This window comes from Hesperophylax consimilis, chromosome 22, assembly GCF_061612785.1.
Source record: "Hesperophylax consimilis isolate HC1 chromosome 22, BYU_Hcon_1.0, whole genome shotgun sequence".
Taxonomy (NCBI): domain Eukaryota; kingdom Metazoa; phylum Arthropoda; class Insecta; order Trichoptera; family Limnephilidae; genus Hesperophylax; species Hesperophylax consimilis.
In genome coordinates, this window is record NC_142857.1 from 17,182,649 (window position 1) to 17,199,315 (window position 16,667).

Sequence of the window (16,667 nt, forward strand, 5' to 3'; positions counted from 1 at the left end):
TGAAATAAACTGTGAGTCCCATTTTATAAATGGAATTCATAATAAAGTACTTGGTAAAAAACGCTTATTCCACGGATAAAACAAATTCTAGACAATGAACGGTGCTGACCTTAATGGAAGTCTACGTAATTTATTGGCTATTTAAGTATTAAAAAGCTAAGAAACAAAAATAAAGTTTTCATTGGAACATGGATGTGGTAATTTTTTTGGTGGTGGATTTGCATAGAAAAATCATAATAATCCATCAATATAAAATACATTCAATGAACCCTTCACTTGGAAGCAATCAAATTGAAAATAATACTGTAAAATATCTCATTTTTTAACCTCAAAATATGACATCGGCTTGAAGTATTAATAGCAATCAATTTTAAATATGATAGCTCCATAACACAGTATATTAAAAAAAAAACTTGGTTATACTGTAGTCTATACATACTAGAGTTTATTCATCACGGTGTTAAAAAGTTCCATCTTGTTATATTATCACATTGGATTTTAACAACATTTTATTGTTAATCCACAAGTAAAACAGGCAATTTTTATACAGAACTCGTGAATGAAAATCAGAGATTCTCACAATTCAAACTACTTTTTGCAATAATATTACTAGGCATACTAGACATAATAAAATAAATATTTTATCGGCCGACTTGCAATGACATATCACATTCCTTCCCTTAGAAAAGTGCAAGAAAAATGATAAAGGCAAATATAACATGGTGTGGTGTCTTTTCACGCAAAAAAAATTCTGATTATCAACAACATTTAGCAAATATGCATCACAATGCGAAATGCTGTCGCTGAAAGATATTATTAATATTACCGCAAAAATGAAAGTCGAATCATTTCAAATGATATAGAACATAGACCATAGAAAATAATATGGTTCAGTTCTGAGAAAGACCATAGATAATTAATATAGAATAGATTCGAACAAAGACAATAGATAAAGAATATAGATAAGCTCTGTGCAAGGGAGAGCTAGTTAGCTTTGGATTTGAATTTTATATGCATAATGTGAGGGCAAGGAGGATCTAGTAGTTTTAATCTGTGGGCCTCTTCTCGCTATTTTTCTTGGTAAACTCCTCGGCATTCTTTGTGAACTTTTTGCGGTCCTTCTGGTATTCTTCGGCTATGTCTGCGCGGAGGGGATGCTCTGGTTCGGGGTCGTTTACGAGGGCAACCAACGCTTGAATAACTGCAAATAAAACAATATCAATAAGTTTTGGCACACGCATGAGTTATGTACACTGGGTTGAGGCTAGAAATGAGTGAATTATCTTTATAAGAGGAGAAAGCAATGATCTCGGTGGCAGAGCGGTAAGTTCTTTTCCTCTGGAACCAAAGGTTGTGGGTTTATATCTCTGTGTGGTCAATAAATAGTAATAATTTGATATTATGTAAATCTCAAATAGAAAAACATTACACAGCAAATAAAATTATGTATATTTCCACCTTGTTTCAGATTGAAAGAAACTTTTAGTACTGCCCTGGTGAAAGACCACCATTCAGAATGGAAATGTTGGTTGAAATGGCTTTAGCTTTGTTTAGTGACTAGATGTACAGATTAAACCACAGAGCACATTGTAGAATACTGTCCACTACCAGTTCCCCAGGGATGCTGTACATAACAACGACGGATAACATTGAATGGGTAAAGAATCTCAGTCTATCTTTTCTAATGTAAAATGTAGTAAATATATCAAAGCCAAATATAATATTGAAATAATATGTACGCTTCTACAATATCAACTTCTTTACTTTGGAATTTTCATGGACAGTAATGAGATAGACCTGCGGTCCACCCCAAGGTAGTCACAATTTCACTGGACTGCTAATGTTGCCGCACAATGGGGGTTAAGAAGAAAGTGACCAGATCTGTATAGCAACACCCCACTTCCCTTTTTCCTTCTTCTACCAACAATTTCAACATACTCACAACCGGCAGCCGGATTAAAAAAAATAATAGTTACAGAACATGATAAAAGAATAGGTTTGCTGTTTGGTTGTTCTTTTTCTTCAATGTTCTGTTTTGTCCCTGTTAATTTTGTCATTGAACCCTCAGAACCATACCCAAATAAAAAAAGAAGTAAGGGGGGTGGTCATCATTCCAGGCTACAGGCAGTTGGATTGTTGAGTGTCGCTTTCAAATATATTTTTCATATATTTCTGGCAAAGTGGGAAAGCAAGGAAATGATAAGTTGGAATTTTTGTGTCTGTGGCAATTCATGCAACGCAGGACTGTGAGGATTGCAGGAGTCTGGTTCATCAAAGCAATTGAAGTGGGGATCACATGACTCAGCAAGAAATTGGTACAAACCTTGGTCAGTCTTAGTGGCAGGCTTCCAGTTCTCTGCGCTGATAATGGGCAGGCACACCTGGCCCTTCTCGTCGATGTTGGGGTGGTATATCTTGGTCTTAAAGCTAATCTTGGGCGGCTTGAAGGGGTACTCGGCCGGAAAGTTGATCTCAATGCGGAAGGCGCCTTTGTTGTACGGAGGGTTGTCCTAAAAGCAATAAATTACTTATTATTTGTGCAAATTAAAATTAATTACAATCATACAAAAAAAATAAGGATTTTTTAATAAGTTGTTAATAGTTTTTTTCTTCTTTGGACACTTGCCCAGGTTGTAAATCGGTAGCAATTTTTGATTTCTAAAAGACCAGTTTAGGGTAACTTAATCGGCCGTAGTTTAAGAATTATACTAACTGGTACTATGAGTCCTTGCCATGTGAGAATATTCGTCTCATCCACTTGAATGTCTCTAAAGGATTTCAGGCCAGATTGTTTTATGTCTCCCAGCTCCTGGAAAATACAAAATACACGAGATTATAGACACTAACCATGTAATACTTCTTCCGCTGCTTTAACGACTGAGCTCCTTCAGACCCACAGAAACTAGTCATCCCGATTACTCATTTGGTGCATATTATGTTTTAGGATTGTGGCAACCCCAATTGGAGTATGTCATCAGGCTTATTGAAGAGCGGAAAAGGAGATTGGGAATAGGAAGGTGGAGACTGTGCCTGGGTGTTCAGATTTGATCACAAATCACGGCTAAAGCCATTTCACGCAATGTTTGATTCCGAATGGTGGCTTTCACCAGAGCAATACCTATTAAAAATTAATACCTAGGAATTCTAAAATAATTATTATGCAGAAAAAACTAGGAATGTTAAGTGTGAGACAGCGAATAATTTACAATACCCTAATTTTTATATTTAACCTAAAAAATAAGATGTTCCCGAAATACATGTTTAAGGATGTAAATTTTAATTCCGGAATACATGGCTACCCCACGAGAAGCTGTGAAGATTTTAGACTTACAAAGGGTCAATCCGCACCAAATCATCCAGGCCATGTCACCCACCATCTCAGATTTTGATGAAACTTTAAATTTTTAATCCTTCCATATAGATAAGAAAATATACCAAATTTTACCTTCCTACCTCAACTCGTTTTTTTTATGGGCAGTTGAAGTTTGGGCAAAATAAGCGTTTTTACATATTCCGAGCACTCCGGAAGAGCTTGTACCTTCAATGAAAAAAAATTGTATCTTTGTCATTTATAGTGCAAATGCAATGAAAATTTTCAATATTATCAAGAAAACTATGCTGATTGCAGAAAAAAATAAATAAACCCTTTACATTTATCTACTTGACTTTAAAAAATTACCAAAAGTAATTTTTTAAGTAATTTTTGGGACGGAAAAGGTACTTTACAAAAAAGCAATATCTCGGGAAGGTACAGTGTTAATGAAGTAATTTTTTTTTTAATTCATATCTACAAATAGCATAGAATCACATACAAAAATAAAATTCATGGCATTTTACTTGCTTCAATAAATAAAATCCATTTTAAACTTTTTTCAAACTTTTTGTAATTTTTTTTTTATTCTTATCTACAATAAACATAGTACAACCTAAAAAAATAAAACTCCTGGTATTTTATGTGCTTCACAGTGTAGAAACGTTTTTAAAATGAGAAATCTTAATCATACAGAATTGTTCCAAGTTTTTTAAAATCTAGATACTGTATTTGCAAATAAAAAAAGTCAAACTTATTCGGTCCTTTACAACATGCTGGTAAGCTTGCAATGTAAGCTTAAGGCACCAACAAAATAATGTACCTTGTTCCTTACCCTGAATGCATACACCATAGCAATATTTTATAACAAGATCAACTTTTTAACTCTTTTCAATACAAAGTTAACTCTTTAAAAAACAAATACAATAAAAATAAAACAGGCAATGTAGGATTAGGTTAAATGAAAGTACATTACAATAATATTGTTTACAAATAAATATTCAAGTTCATTTTTTACTTTTATTCTTGATCTGACCCATAAGATGGTTGAACTTTTGATCAGCATGATGAACGTCTTTTTCAAGAAAGTAGTAAGCTCTTCCTGAACCTTTTGTTGTGGGAGGGTCAACGATATTAAAAATATTTTGTAGTGGAACAAAACAAATATCTTCTTTTTGATGTGGCCAGTAAAAGGATGGAGCTGGGCCAAAAGGATACATCATTTCCATGTAGTGACTTGTCTCTAGGACTGTTTCTTTGATATTAGTCCATTCATTCAACCTATATTACTAGCTATATACCTAAACTATAACTTGCCCAATTACAAACTAAAAATAGATATAAAAAAAGTTTGAAAAAAGTTTAAAATGGATTTTATTTATTTTTGTATCTAGATTTAAAAAAACTTGGAACAATTCTGTATGATTAAGATTTCTCATTTTAAAAACGTTTCTACACTGTGAAGCACACAAAATACCAGGAGTTTTATTTTTTTAGGTTGTACTATGTTTATTGTAGATAAGAATAAAAAAAAAATTACAAAAAGTTTGAAAAAAGTTTAAAATGGATTTTATTTATTGAAGCAAGTAAAATGCCATGAATTTTATTTTTGTATGTGATTCTATGCTATTTGTAGATATGAATAAAAAAAAAATTACTTCATTAACACTGTACCTTCCCGAGATATTGCTTTTTTGTAAAGTACCTTTTCCGTCCCAAAAATTACTTAAAAAATTACTTTTGGTAATTTTTTAAAGTCAAGTAGATAAATGTAAAGGGTTTATTTATTTTTTTCTGCAATCAGCATAGTTTTCTTGATAATATTGAAAATTTTCATTGCATTTGCACTATAAATGACAAAGATACAATTTTTTTTCATTGAAGGTACAAGCTCTTCCGGAGTGCTCGGAATATGTAAAAACGCTTATTTTGCCCAAACTTCAACTGCCCATAAAAAAAAAACGAGTTGAGGTAGGAAGGTAAAATTTGGTATATTTTCTTATCTATATGGAAGGATTAAAAATTTAAAGTTTCATCAAAATCTGAGATGGTGGGTGACATGGCCTGGATGATTTGGTGCGGATTGACCCTATTGACATATTTTATATCAATGAAGCAGAGTGTATTTATTGTTTTGGTGTTTAATTCGTAGAACTCCATTTAATTTTTTTAAATAAATTTAAAATAAATCAAACTTAATAATTACTATAACATTATTAAATTTGATTTATTTTAAATTTATTAAAAATAAAAAAAAGAAGCAGAGTGTAGACGGCATTTGTTGCTGCTCGCATAAAACTTGCTTTTATATGTCTATTTGTTTTTCTTACTTACACTGATCAATTCAATAACATATTTAATCAGAAAAGCCTTCCTTGAACTAACCCCGGAGTGTGACCTCTCCTGGAATATACTCTCCAAATATTGAGTCCATATTTTCGAAAGATATAGATCTAATTGAGAGAGTATGGATGATTTCCAATATTCCAAGACCTTTGAAAGACCGGCAATATGAAGATAGTCTCAAGGTACTAGGATTACCAACGTTAAAGGAATCAAGATAAACTAGTGACTTGATTAAGACTTTCAAAATTTTATCTGAACATTATAGTTGCCCTGGCAACCAAGAAATCTTCACCGCCAACAAAAATATAAATAAAAATCAGATATGTTTTTCCGAGACAATACCTAGGTTACAAACCAATTTCATTAGAAACTTTGTTTTCATTTAAAAAGGTAGATGCCAAAAATATGGGGAAAATGACATCGACAAATATGACTAATAATTACTGTTAAACTTATTGTGAAATTAGATATGAGCGCATCAGCAGTATGGTGCCTGCTCATTAAATAATAAAATTGTATTTTGTAATGTTTTTTAAATTATTATATTGATTGGATTAATTGTGACCCATTTTGCTAAATGAAATATCAAAAGTTTTTAAAGCGCAAAGAGATTTGCTCCTACAATGGTTTGGTACTTCTTGAAGTGCAGGTGCAGTCTATTTAAAGATATACGCATGTTATTAGTTCTACCCGGAAGCTATTCATAAAACAATGTATACTAATCAATTTTATACACTTGCAGCTGCAAATAATGTAACAATGGGAAAATGCACAAATTGACTACTGTCCAAAATGTTAAAATGTGCACTGTTGTAAATGTACCGATTATATTTTTATTTAGAGCAGGTCGGTGACTATTAAATAGATTTCTTGAAACAAAAGGCTCTTAAAGCATTTAATACACTCCATTTCCAATAAATAAAACAATCACTCTGAAACATAAACACAATCACAGTTCTAGGTTTTTTTGTACTCATGGTAGATACTGTTGTTATTTTTTTTTGTATGTTTTTATTTCGTTATAAAAAGTTTTTTTTTTTTTATCTTGTATAAACCTTTTAACAACTTATTTCTACGACATTAAGGATACTTTACAAAACATTTCAAACTTATTCTTTATAGTTTTTAGGCATAACCCATGAAAAGCAGCAAGGCTTTTAGCTTCTTTAATATCTGTCGGTAATTCATTAAAAATTTTAAATTCTTTAAAATAGAGATTATTTTGGGTTCCTGACAAATTAGTTTATTGGGTCAATCCGCACCAAATCATCCAGAAAATTTTGGATTTGTCACCCACCATCTCAGATTTTGATGAAACTTTAAATTTTTAATCCTTCCATATAGATAAGAAAATATACCAAATTTTACCTTCCTACCTCAACTCGTTTTTTTTTTATGGGCAGTTGAAGTTTGGGCAAAATAAGCGTTTTTACATATTCCGAGCACTCCGGAAGAGCTTGTACCTTCAATGAAAAAAAATTGTATCTTTGTCATTTATAGTGCAAATGCAATGAAAATTTTCAATATTATCAAGAAAACTATGCTGATTGCAGAAAAAAAAAATAAACCCTTTACATTTATCTACTTGACTTTAAAAAATTACCAAAAGTAATTTTTTAAGTAATTTTTGGGACGGAAAAGGTACTTTACAAAAAAGCAATATCTCGGGAAGGTACAGTGTTAATGAAGTAATTTTTTTTTTTATTCATATCTACAAATAGCATAGAATCACATACAAAAATAAAATTCATGGCATTTTACTTGCTTCAATAAATAAAATCCATTTTAAACTTTTTTCAAACTTTTTGTAATTTTTTTTTATTCTTATCTACAATAAACATAGTACAACCTAAAAAAATAAAACTCCTGGTATTTTGTGTGCTTCACAGTGTAGAAACGTTTTTAAAATAAGAAATCTTCATCATACAGAATTGTTCTAGGTTTTTTTTAATCTAGATACAAAAATAAATAAAATCCATTTTAAACTTTTTTCAAACTTTTTGTGATTTTTTTATATATCTATTTTTAGTTTGTAATTGGGCAAGTTATAGTTTAGGTATATAGCTAGTAATATAGGTTGAATGAATGGACTAATATCAAACAAACAGTCCTAGAGACAAGTCACTACATGGAAATGATGTATCTGCAACAAGAACAAGACAGAACATGAAAATTACTATCTGCCTCATCACTAAGTTTGCAGGATACTACATGCTTTGTTTCCTCTGACATGCTTAGTTCTGAGTCAGCTTCAAAGCAGTGATCATCTATATAAATACAGTAGTTGTTTCATGTTATGGTGTACGTTGTTAAAATGTCTCTAATCGAAACAAGTTTAGTTAAATGTAGTGTGGGACAACATAATGGTACTGAATGTCACAAAAAAAGTTATACTAAGTCAGAGAAATTAAAGAGTGTGGATTTGTTAAGTGAATTTGAAAAAAAGCTTATTCAACAAAGAAGTTTTGTATCTACAGACTTGGTTTTCAACATTTGTGAGCACCACAGAATATTTAACTTAAATAAATATGAAACATTTCAAAAAGCTTGTTTTGACCCGTTCCAAAGCCACAAAAGGAAAATTACAAAAACTTTAAGAACAGTATCCTTGGAATTTTCAGAGAACATTAATACCATTCTAAAAGTAACTAATAAAGCAATCCCTGGACAAAAAATTTGTAATGCATGCAGAGCAAAAATTAGTAAGAGCCAAAACCTGAACAATGAAATTGAAGAGCTTAACACTTTTCAAGAAGACATAAGTGAAGTTGAAAATGTTTTAAACAAAGAAATTTTTTTACAAGAAATCAACACTTCTTTAACTGACATTGGAGAATCTCCATTTAAACTACATGCAATACCATCCTACAGTAAGTCTAGTTACGCTAAACGGAAGTTAGATTCTGCTTGTTCAACCTTAAAGAAAAAAGTAAGTAAAGTTTTAGAAAAAGAATTTTCCCCAGTAAAATGTGATGCAAAAATACCAAGATGTATTCAAGAAAAAGCTAATGACATGGACAGGCTTGTTGAGTTGGTTAAAAAAAAATTGGAAACACAAGTTACACGCCGTGAGAGAATTCAGCTTCTAACTCTCGCTCCAACTTCGTGGAGTAGAAAAAAGTTTGCTGAAGAATTCAGTGTTGGTGAATACTCAGTTCGTAAAGCACGAGAGCTACTAAATGAAAATGGTATCATTGCTTTACCTGATCCAAAAAAAGGAAAACCATTAGACCAAGGAACAGTTACTTTGGTTAAAAATTTCTACCAAAACGATGAATTTTCTCGTGTTATGCCAGGGGAAAAAGATAAAGTTAGCATAACCAAAAATGTTTATGAACAAAAAAGACTATTGCTTTGTAACCTGAATGAACTTTATGCTACCTTCAAGTTTGAATACCCTGCTTCAAAAATTGGGATTTCGAAATTTTGTTGGTTGCGTCCCAAATGGTGTGTGCCAGTAGGTTCTCCAGGCTCTCATTCTGTCTGCGTTTGTGCAATTCATCAAAATGTAGTGTTGCTTCTTAATGCTTGTGACAGTGAAGAAACGTACAATGATTTAATGGACTACTTAGTGTGCTCAAAGAACAATAGAGACTGTATGCTTCGACATTGCGATAAGTGTTCAACATCTAGTGAAAATCTTAAGAAACATTTGTTAGAAAAATTTGAAGAATGGGACCAAGAAGATGAAATTACATACAGTGCATGGGTAACTACTGATAGAACACAGCAGGTTTCAGTTACAGTTCCCTTTCATGAATATGTAGAACATCTTGTGAAGAGTCTTGTAAAACTTCTTCCTCATTCTTTTATAACAAAGTCTCAATCAAAATATCTCAAAGAGTCCCTAAAAGCACAGCTTCAGATAAATGAAGCTGTTGTGTTATTAGACTTCAGTGAAAACTTCTCCTATGTTATCCAGAATGAAGTCCAGGGTTACCACTGGACGCAAGACAGTTGTTCACTCCACCCAGTGGTAATTTACACTTGTGAAGAGCCTGGCAAAGATCTCACAGTGTCAAGCTTGTGTGTAATTTCAGATGACTTGGAACATGATGTAAGTTTCGTTTACGAAACTCAAAAAATTGTTGCTCAATTTTTAAATCAAAAATTTCCCGAAATTCAAAGTGTTCATTATTTTACTGATGGTTGCGCAGCGCAATATAAAAACTGCAAAAACTTTTTAAATCTGTGTCACCATCAAAAAGACTTCAACTTGAAAGCATGTTGGTCGCTTTTTGCTACGAGTCATGGGAAATCTCCCTGTGATGGAATAGGTGGAACAGTAAAACGTCTTCTAACTAGAGAAAGTTTGCAACTTGGCCCTGGCAATACTATCACAACTGTAGACAAAACTTTTAAGTTTTGTCAGTCGAGAGTAGAAAATATATATTTTTACTTGCTGAGAAAAGAAAGCTTATTCACTTGCAGGCAACAATTACAGCAGCGTTTTTCACAAGCTAAAACAATACCAGGCACTCGAGGTTTCCACTGCTTTGTTCCTCTGTCTGAAAATGAAGTTGGCACAAAAAGGATAAGTTCAGATTCAGATTATGCTTTGATTTTTAACTTCAGTGGGGAACGAAATCGCTCTGAGCAACTAAGTATGGTACAAATTTGTACAAACTCTTATGTAGCTTGCGTATATGACAACCATTGGTTTTTTGGACTTGTGGTTTCCAAAGATGAAGACGAGTGTGATGTATCAATCAAGTTTATGCATCCTTTTGGCCCAGCTCCATCCTTTTACTGGCCACATCAAAAAGAAGATATTTGTTTTGTTCCACTACAAAATATTTTTAATATCGTTGACCCTCCCACAACAAAAGGTTCAGGAAGAGCTTACTACTTTCTTGAAAAAGACGTTCATCATGCTGATCAAAAGTTCAACCATCTTATGGGTCAGATCAAGAATAAAAGTAAAAAATGAACTTGAACATTTATTTGTAAACAATATTATTGTAATGTACTTTCATTTAACCTAATCCTACATTGCCTGTTTTATTTTTATTGTATTTATTTTTTAAAGAGTTAACTTTGTATTGAAAAGAGTTAAAAAGTTGATCTTGTTATAAAATATTGCTATGGTGTATGCATTCAGGGTAAGGAACAAGGTACAGTGAAACCTCTATCTATTGGTTTTAAAGGGACCTATTGAAATAAACGATGAATGCGGGAAAACAATGAATGCGGGATTAAGAGGACAAAACACAAGGAGATACGATCCAGTAAAGATACCTTCCTCCCAATCTGCATAACCGTTGGTAGATTAAAATTATAAGAAGAAAATAAGTTTTAGATGTAAATAAATGTATTTATTTTAAAAAATACAAAGCTAAACAGAATCAATTTTTTTAAAAGTTTATTGCATTGTAAATACATAATTTTTCATGGACATTTGTTTTTTTACAGTTTTATTTCCGCAAGTCTATTACAGCAACAGTATATTTTCAGCTTTGCAAATGATATTGTTTTCGGCATCAGATATTGAGTGTGCGAAGTAGAAAGTTTTCAATCTTTCAAAGAGTGTGCATGCTTCTGAAAATGAAGGTACAGGCAGCGGCTCCTCTTCATCAATATCGACCTCTTTTGTTGTCTCCGTCAATCTTGCGTCACACAAGCTTTCGATAGTTTCTATCCAACAAGTTGGAATATTGTCGTCGAAAGTAACAAAATTGTTAAAATTTGTCAAATTTGGTACCAAGAGATAAGAATTTTCTCCAGTTCGCTAAACTTTGATTCTTTACTGGTTTTTCTAGTTTTCGAAGATTTTCCGCACTTTTGAATTTGCTCCCGAATTTCGTTTTTTTTTCAAGAAAATAGAATTTAACATGGATCCCGCGATTCCTAAACGCTTGGATATATCGACGCGTTTTAACACAGACAAAATATATCAAATACACGGCGTAATTCCTACGATGAATGCGGGAAAATGGTGGACATAGAAACGATCGATGCGATCTATTTTTGTATGAAATGAATTCGGACTAGAAGAAATAAATGATACATCCGGGAAAACGATTATTCGAGGAACGATAGATAGAGGTTTCACTGTACATTATTTTGTTGGTGCCTTAAGCTTACATTGCAAGCTTACCAGCATGTTGTAAAGGACCGAATAAGTTTGACTTTTTTTATTTGCAAATACAGTATCTAGATTTTAAAAAACTTGGAACAATTCTGTATGATTAAGATTTCTCATTTTAAAAACGTTTCTACACTGTGAAGCACACAAAATACCAGGAGTTTTATTTTTTTAGGTTGTACTATGTTTATTGTAGATAAGAATAAAAAAAAAATTACAAAAAGTTTGAAAAAAGTTTAAAATGGATTTTATTTATTGAAGCAAGTAAAATGCCATGAATTTTATTTTTGTATGTGATTCTATGCTATTTGTAGATATGAATAAAAAAAAAATTACTTCATTAACACTGTACCTTCCCGAGATATTGCTTTTTTGTAAACTACCTTTTCCGTCCCAAAAATTACTTAAAAAATTACTTTTGGTAATTTTTTAAAGTCAAGTAGATAAATGTAAAGGGTTTATTTATTTTTTTCTGCAATCAGCATAGTTTTCTTGATAATATTGAAAATTTTCATTGCATTTGCACTATAAATGACAAAGATACAATTTTTTTTCATTGAAGGTACAAGCTCTTCCGGAGTGCTCGGAATATGTAAAAACGCTTATTTTGCCCAAACTTCAACTGCCCATAAAAAAAAAACGAGTTGAGGTAGGAAGGTAAAATTTGGTATATTTTCTTATCTATATGGAAGGATTAAAAATTTAAAGTTTCATCAAAATCTGAGATGGTGGGTGACAAATCCAAAATTTTCTGGATGATTTGGTGCGGATTGACCCAATATCCAATGTGATTTTATATTTAACAGGAAGATATCTCTCCACCAGTACGACATTGGCAATTTAATCCTGCAGGAGAGGAGATAAAACAGTCTACGTTAAGTTAAGCGGCAGATTGTGCATTACAGATATATATACCGAAACGAACGAGATCTTTTCGTAATTTTGGTCAAGTATTACATTATATTTTTTTTATACGAACCATGAACTCCAGTTAAATTATATTTGAAATAATTCTACAATATCAACTTTTTTAATTTGGGAATTTTCATGAACAGTAACAAAATACATCAGAACTTCTAAAAATCTATCTCTACAAGCTGCAAACTGCAGTGCACCTAAAGGTATTCATTATTTTACAGGACTTCAAATGTAGCCTGCCGCACTTTAGGGGATAAGCATAAAAGTATTGTAATGTACTATCAAAGACTTCAATGGGAAAGAATAACAGATGAAAGGACATCATAAGACCGAAAATCATAACATAGCGGGTGCACCATTGCAAATGTCTAGAGGCAGACGGAGCAGATGATTAGGTAGATGGAGCAGATTTTGACTGCGTGAAGAAAGCACTTATTCCCACATGCATAAAGAATAAGTGCACTTATGTCGCCCACCATCTTTCAGAACAAAAGATTAAGAAGTCCTAAACAATAATATTGTATTTCAACAGAAAGTTCAACCAATTCACGCACCGATGATTCAGGTCACGGACTCAGTACAAAAGGAGGCTATAATGTAAATAAATTAAAATATAAAAATATCTAGGTTAAGATGACTGGCCAAGAATAAATGATTTTCGTAATTGCGACATATAAATAATGACATCAGCAAAACATGTAAAATAATAAGGTAAATATTTACCTAACCGCCAAACTTTTAGGCACAGATTGTGGAAATTACACTTCAACTTCATTTCATTTCAACTTAATTACACAAGAAACAACTATTTACATGCACAACATAGATTAGGTTTTTAGTTTAGATTTCTTAAATTATTTGTGCATATTTAGATTTTAACTTTGACTATTTTAAGTTGAAACGAAGTGTAATTTCTATAATCTGTGCCCATTAAAAATGCAGGGTTGGGTAAATATTTTACAATATTAATAATATTATCAATCAGAATAAAATACTATAGTTTTGACTATCTGTCTATTATTTTAGTGAAAAAATAATGTGTAGTCAATTATGCTATGGAGGTCATATTATACATAATAGCTTAAAAACAACTGGAAGGCCGTTTCCAAGATCAAGTTTCTCTTAGTCACATAAATTTAATAAAATAGATAATATTAAGGTTGACACTGGCCTTGCCTTATTTACAATAATATTATGTAGTACCTATTTACATTGAATAATGTGAGAAATAAAACAAAATAAAGAAGAAGTTTATCTACTTCCGAGCAATACTATTTGAACAAGCAGTTTGAGCGTTTGAAAATAGTCTGAATGGTAGAAGTTACAAAATGATAAAAACGGTCATTATTATTATCATTTAATGAGCAGGCAGCATTCTGCTGATGCACTCATATCTGATTTCACAATAAGTTAACAGTAATTGAGTTGTTTTAAATTTAAATAAGTTAATCCCTTTGTCTCTCCAAATATTAGATGCTATAGATTAGATTAAGTTCATGGGGGGACAGATTACTTTATACACAAAAAAGAGTTTTATATAACTCCATATCGCTCGCCATACAATCCCGTACAATCCCTTACACATGTTATAAGTGTGGACATGGCGACAAGAATAAGCCATGATCTGCTAGCCAGGCGATATATTTATTGTACCTACAGCAGGAGAGAGGGTCAGATCAATTTACGGAGTGCCATGATCATGCAGCTGTCATCTGCCACACAGACAGATACTAAGAAATGATATTCCGCGGTACCTCCCCAGTTGATCTGACCCCCTCTCCTAAGGAAGATTATAGCAGAGTGTGACACCTCAACATATAATCTGCTTAAGCCACTCCCAAATATAGCATCTGTCTTAGGCTTACAACACAACAGTTAATGACAAGTATTACCCAGACCTTTAATTTTTCCTGAATATCTCAAGTAATTTAAAATATTTTTTGAATGCAAAGGATTAAGCCCTTCATACACAAAGATCCTTACGGTGATGACAAATCGCCTATTGATATGCTACTCTTAGTTTCAGTACACGGCGCTTCCTGAAGCGTACTGAACTTGTTAATTTTTTCACTTTTACCTTTTTTTCCAACCTCAATCCACACTTTCTCCGCTAAATCCTTTATTACGCATTCTGGTAAATTATAGTATATATATATATATATATATATATAAACATGGATACTTTCCCACCTTCGGAATAAAAAAACATTCAAATCATTTACGGACGCCATTTCTGTCAAAAGAGTAGCGTGCAACATAAAACCTGTAGTCAACGAGTCACGTTATTTATGAGCACTAGCAAAATAGTATGGCAGATAATCTCGAGGGCGAACATAACTCGAGAAAATACGAATGGCCTTAACCAACCAGTTTACATGTACTTAATCAATATCCGTCGAAAATTGGCTAAATCTTCAATGGGATGTTTATGTCAATATTTACATGTTAGTTATTCTATTGTATCATTGAAACCAATACTAAATATAACGTAAGAAGTAGCTATAGATCAAGACGCATTTTATTAAGAGCAGGAGCCACGGTACCAGCTCATTATTTTCATTCTGCTCAAAGAAAACACAATTGAACGGGAGCCGCAGGCTCAGGCGTATGAACATTGAGAATACAGCACTCGCCCGATAGGGTTATCCCGCTACGCCTCTCTAGAAACGGCTCCTAGCGTATGAATGATCGTACGACTCTTAGTACCGGTAAGCCGCCTCGTACCACGAGAAAAATAATATGCTAGGTAGTTAGTAGGTGTAGGAACGATGTCCGACAGTCCAGGTATCGTATGGATAGGGCTAGATAGCTCAATTGTGCAGCTCACTCTTGAAGGGCTCATCGCTAGTAAGAAGATCTCTGTTTGTGTAACAATTAGATTTAACAGATCAGAAACTAAATTACATTAATTTATAACAATATCAGTCTTTGTCTTTTAAAATCACGCAATTTCAGTTGAAAACAAGATAACGAGCATTATTTTGTGGGTAGTGTAACACAAATTACAAAATGTTTAAAACCTGATTATTTGGTAAAAACGTAATATAATTTCCAGAAAATTACGAATGTACATTGTCATGATGAGAAGTGCACAATTATTTGTGCACGCATTACATTGATTGGGTGAACATTTTGAAATTCTTACGATAAAACATGAACCGGCAAGAAACAATAGAGGAAAACACAATTCGCCCATTCGACTGAAATTGCACAAATTGTAAAGCCAGATTGAATGAATCGTCATAAGTTAATGCAGGCTCAATACTACCAGCAAAAAAATTAAGGGAATTCGGACATAGCGTTTAATTTCCTCAATATTGAAATCACATAAGTCACGAGAATTATTATTTGTAATAAAAAATATTTTACTTTCTGGAGTCTTCTAGTCGCTGCCATCTTGAAGTTAACTGTCACGTTATTCGGTAAAAATGAATCACCTCCGAGTCACCAATTTTTAATTACAATTTCATAAAATGTTCATCGGCGAATCAGTTTAATGTAACGGATGTGGTAAATTAGTATTATAATTTTCACCAGTGAAAATAAAAACCGACGCCTCGGCCGACAAACTACAAGAAAATCTCTAATGAAAATAATTTGTTTATGGAAATGCCATGGATTTCGTAGAAGTCCATAGAATAACTTGCTGACAAGAAACATGAACTAGTGATGGACAGGATCGAAACATAAAATGAATCGAGTGATTAATCGATTTAATCGCTCGGAGTGGAAACAGTAGCTGCGGACAGAGGCAATTTCATACATGTCATTACCTTTAAACACATGTCAATCCTTGCGCAAACCCCACCGGCATCGCTCTAATCGTCATTTATGTTCGTGTGCTCGCAAGCCTTCGCGAGGAGGGGGAAATCTAAGAGGATTAAATTTATTATCGAATATATCGATGAATTCTGACCAATGACCTGACGGCTGTGGTTGCGACTGATTTTTGACAGACTCGATTCCTTGTTCGATGACGTTTCAAAACGATTGTCTCAAACTGTGTGA

General features: G+C 32.7%; 1 protein-coding gene across 1 annotated transcript; it reads right to left on the minus strand.

The window, feature by feature from the left end:
* Nucleotides 1–213: 213 nt before the first annotated feature.
* Nucleotides 214–16,278, minus strand: LOC149413159 (ubiquitin-conjugating enzyme E2 L3). Its single transcript, XM_089645476.1, has 4 exons — nucleotides 16,029–16,278; nucleotides 2,714–2,809; nucleotides 2,324–2,510; nucleotides 214–1,201 (listed from the first exon to the last, which is right to left on the minus strand). The coding sequence occupies exons 1-4, from the start codon at nucleotides 16,053–16,055 to the stop codon at nucleotides 1,047–1,049; spliced, it is 465 nt and encodes a 154-aa protein (XP_089501602.1). The 5' UTR covers nucleotides 16,056–16,278; the 3' UTR covers nucleotides 214–1,046.
* Nucleotides 16,279–16,667: the final 389 nt, after the last annotated feature.

Excerpts from the sequence above, each read along its gene's own strand:
- LOC149413159 (XM_089645476.1), bottom strand. The coding sequence starts at position 16,055 with ATGGCAGCGACTAGAAGACTCCAGAAA. Across the intron at positions 2,511-2,713 it reads GGCAAGGACTCATAGTACCA|GACAACCCTCCGTACAACAA; the intron begins GTTAGTATAATT and ends TATTGCTTTTAG. Across the intron at positions 1,202-2,323 it reads TGCCACTAAGACTGACCAAG|TTATTCAAGCGTTGGTTGCC; the intron begins GTTTGTACCAAT and ends TTTTATTTGCAG.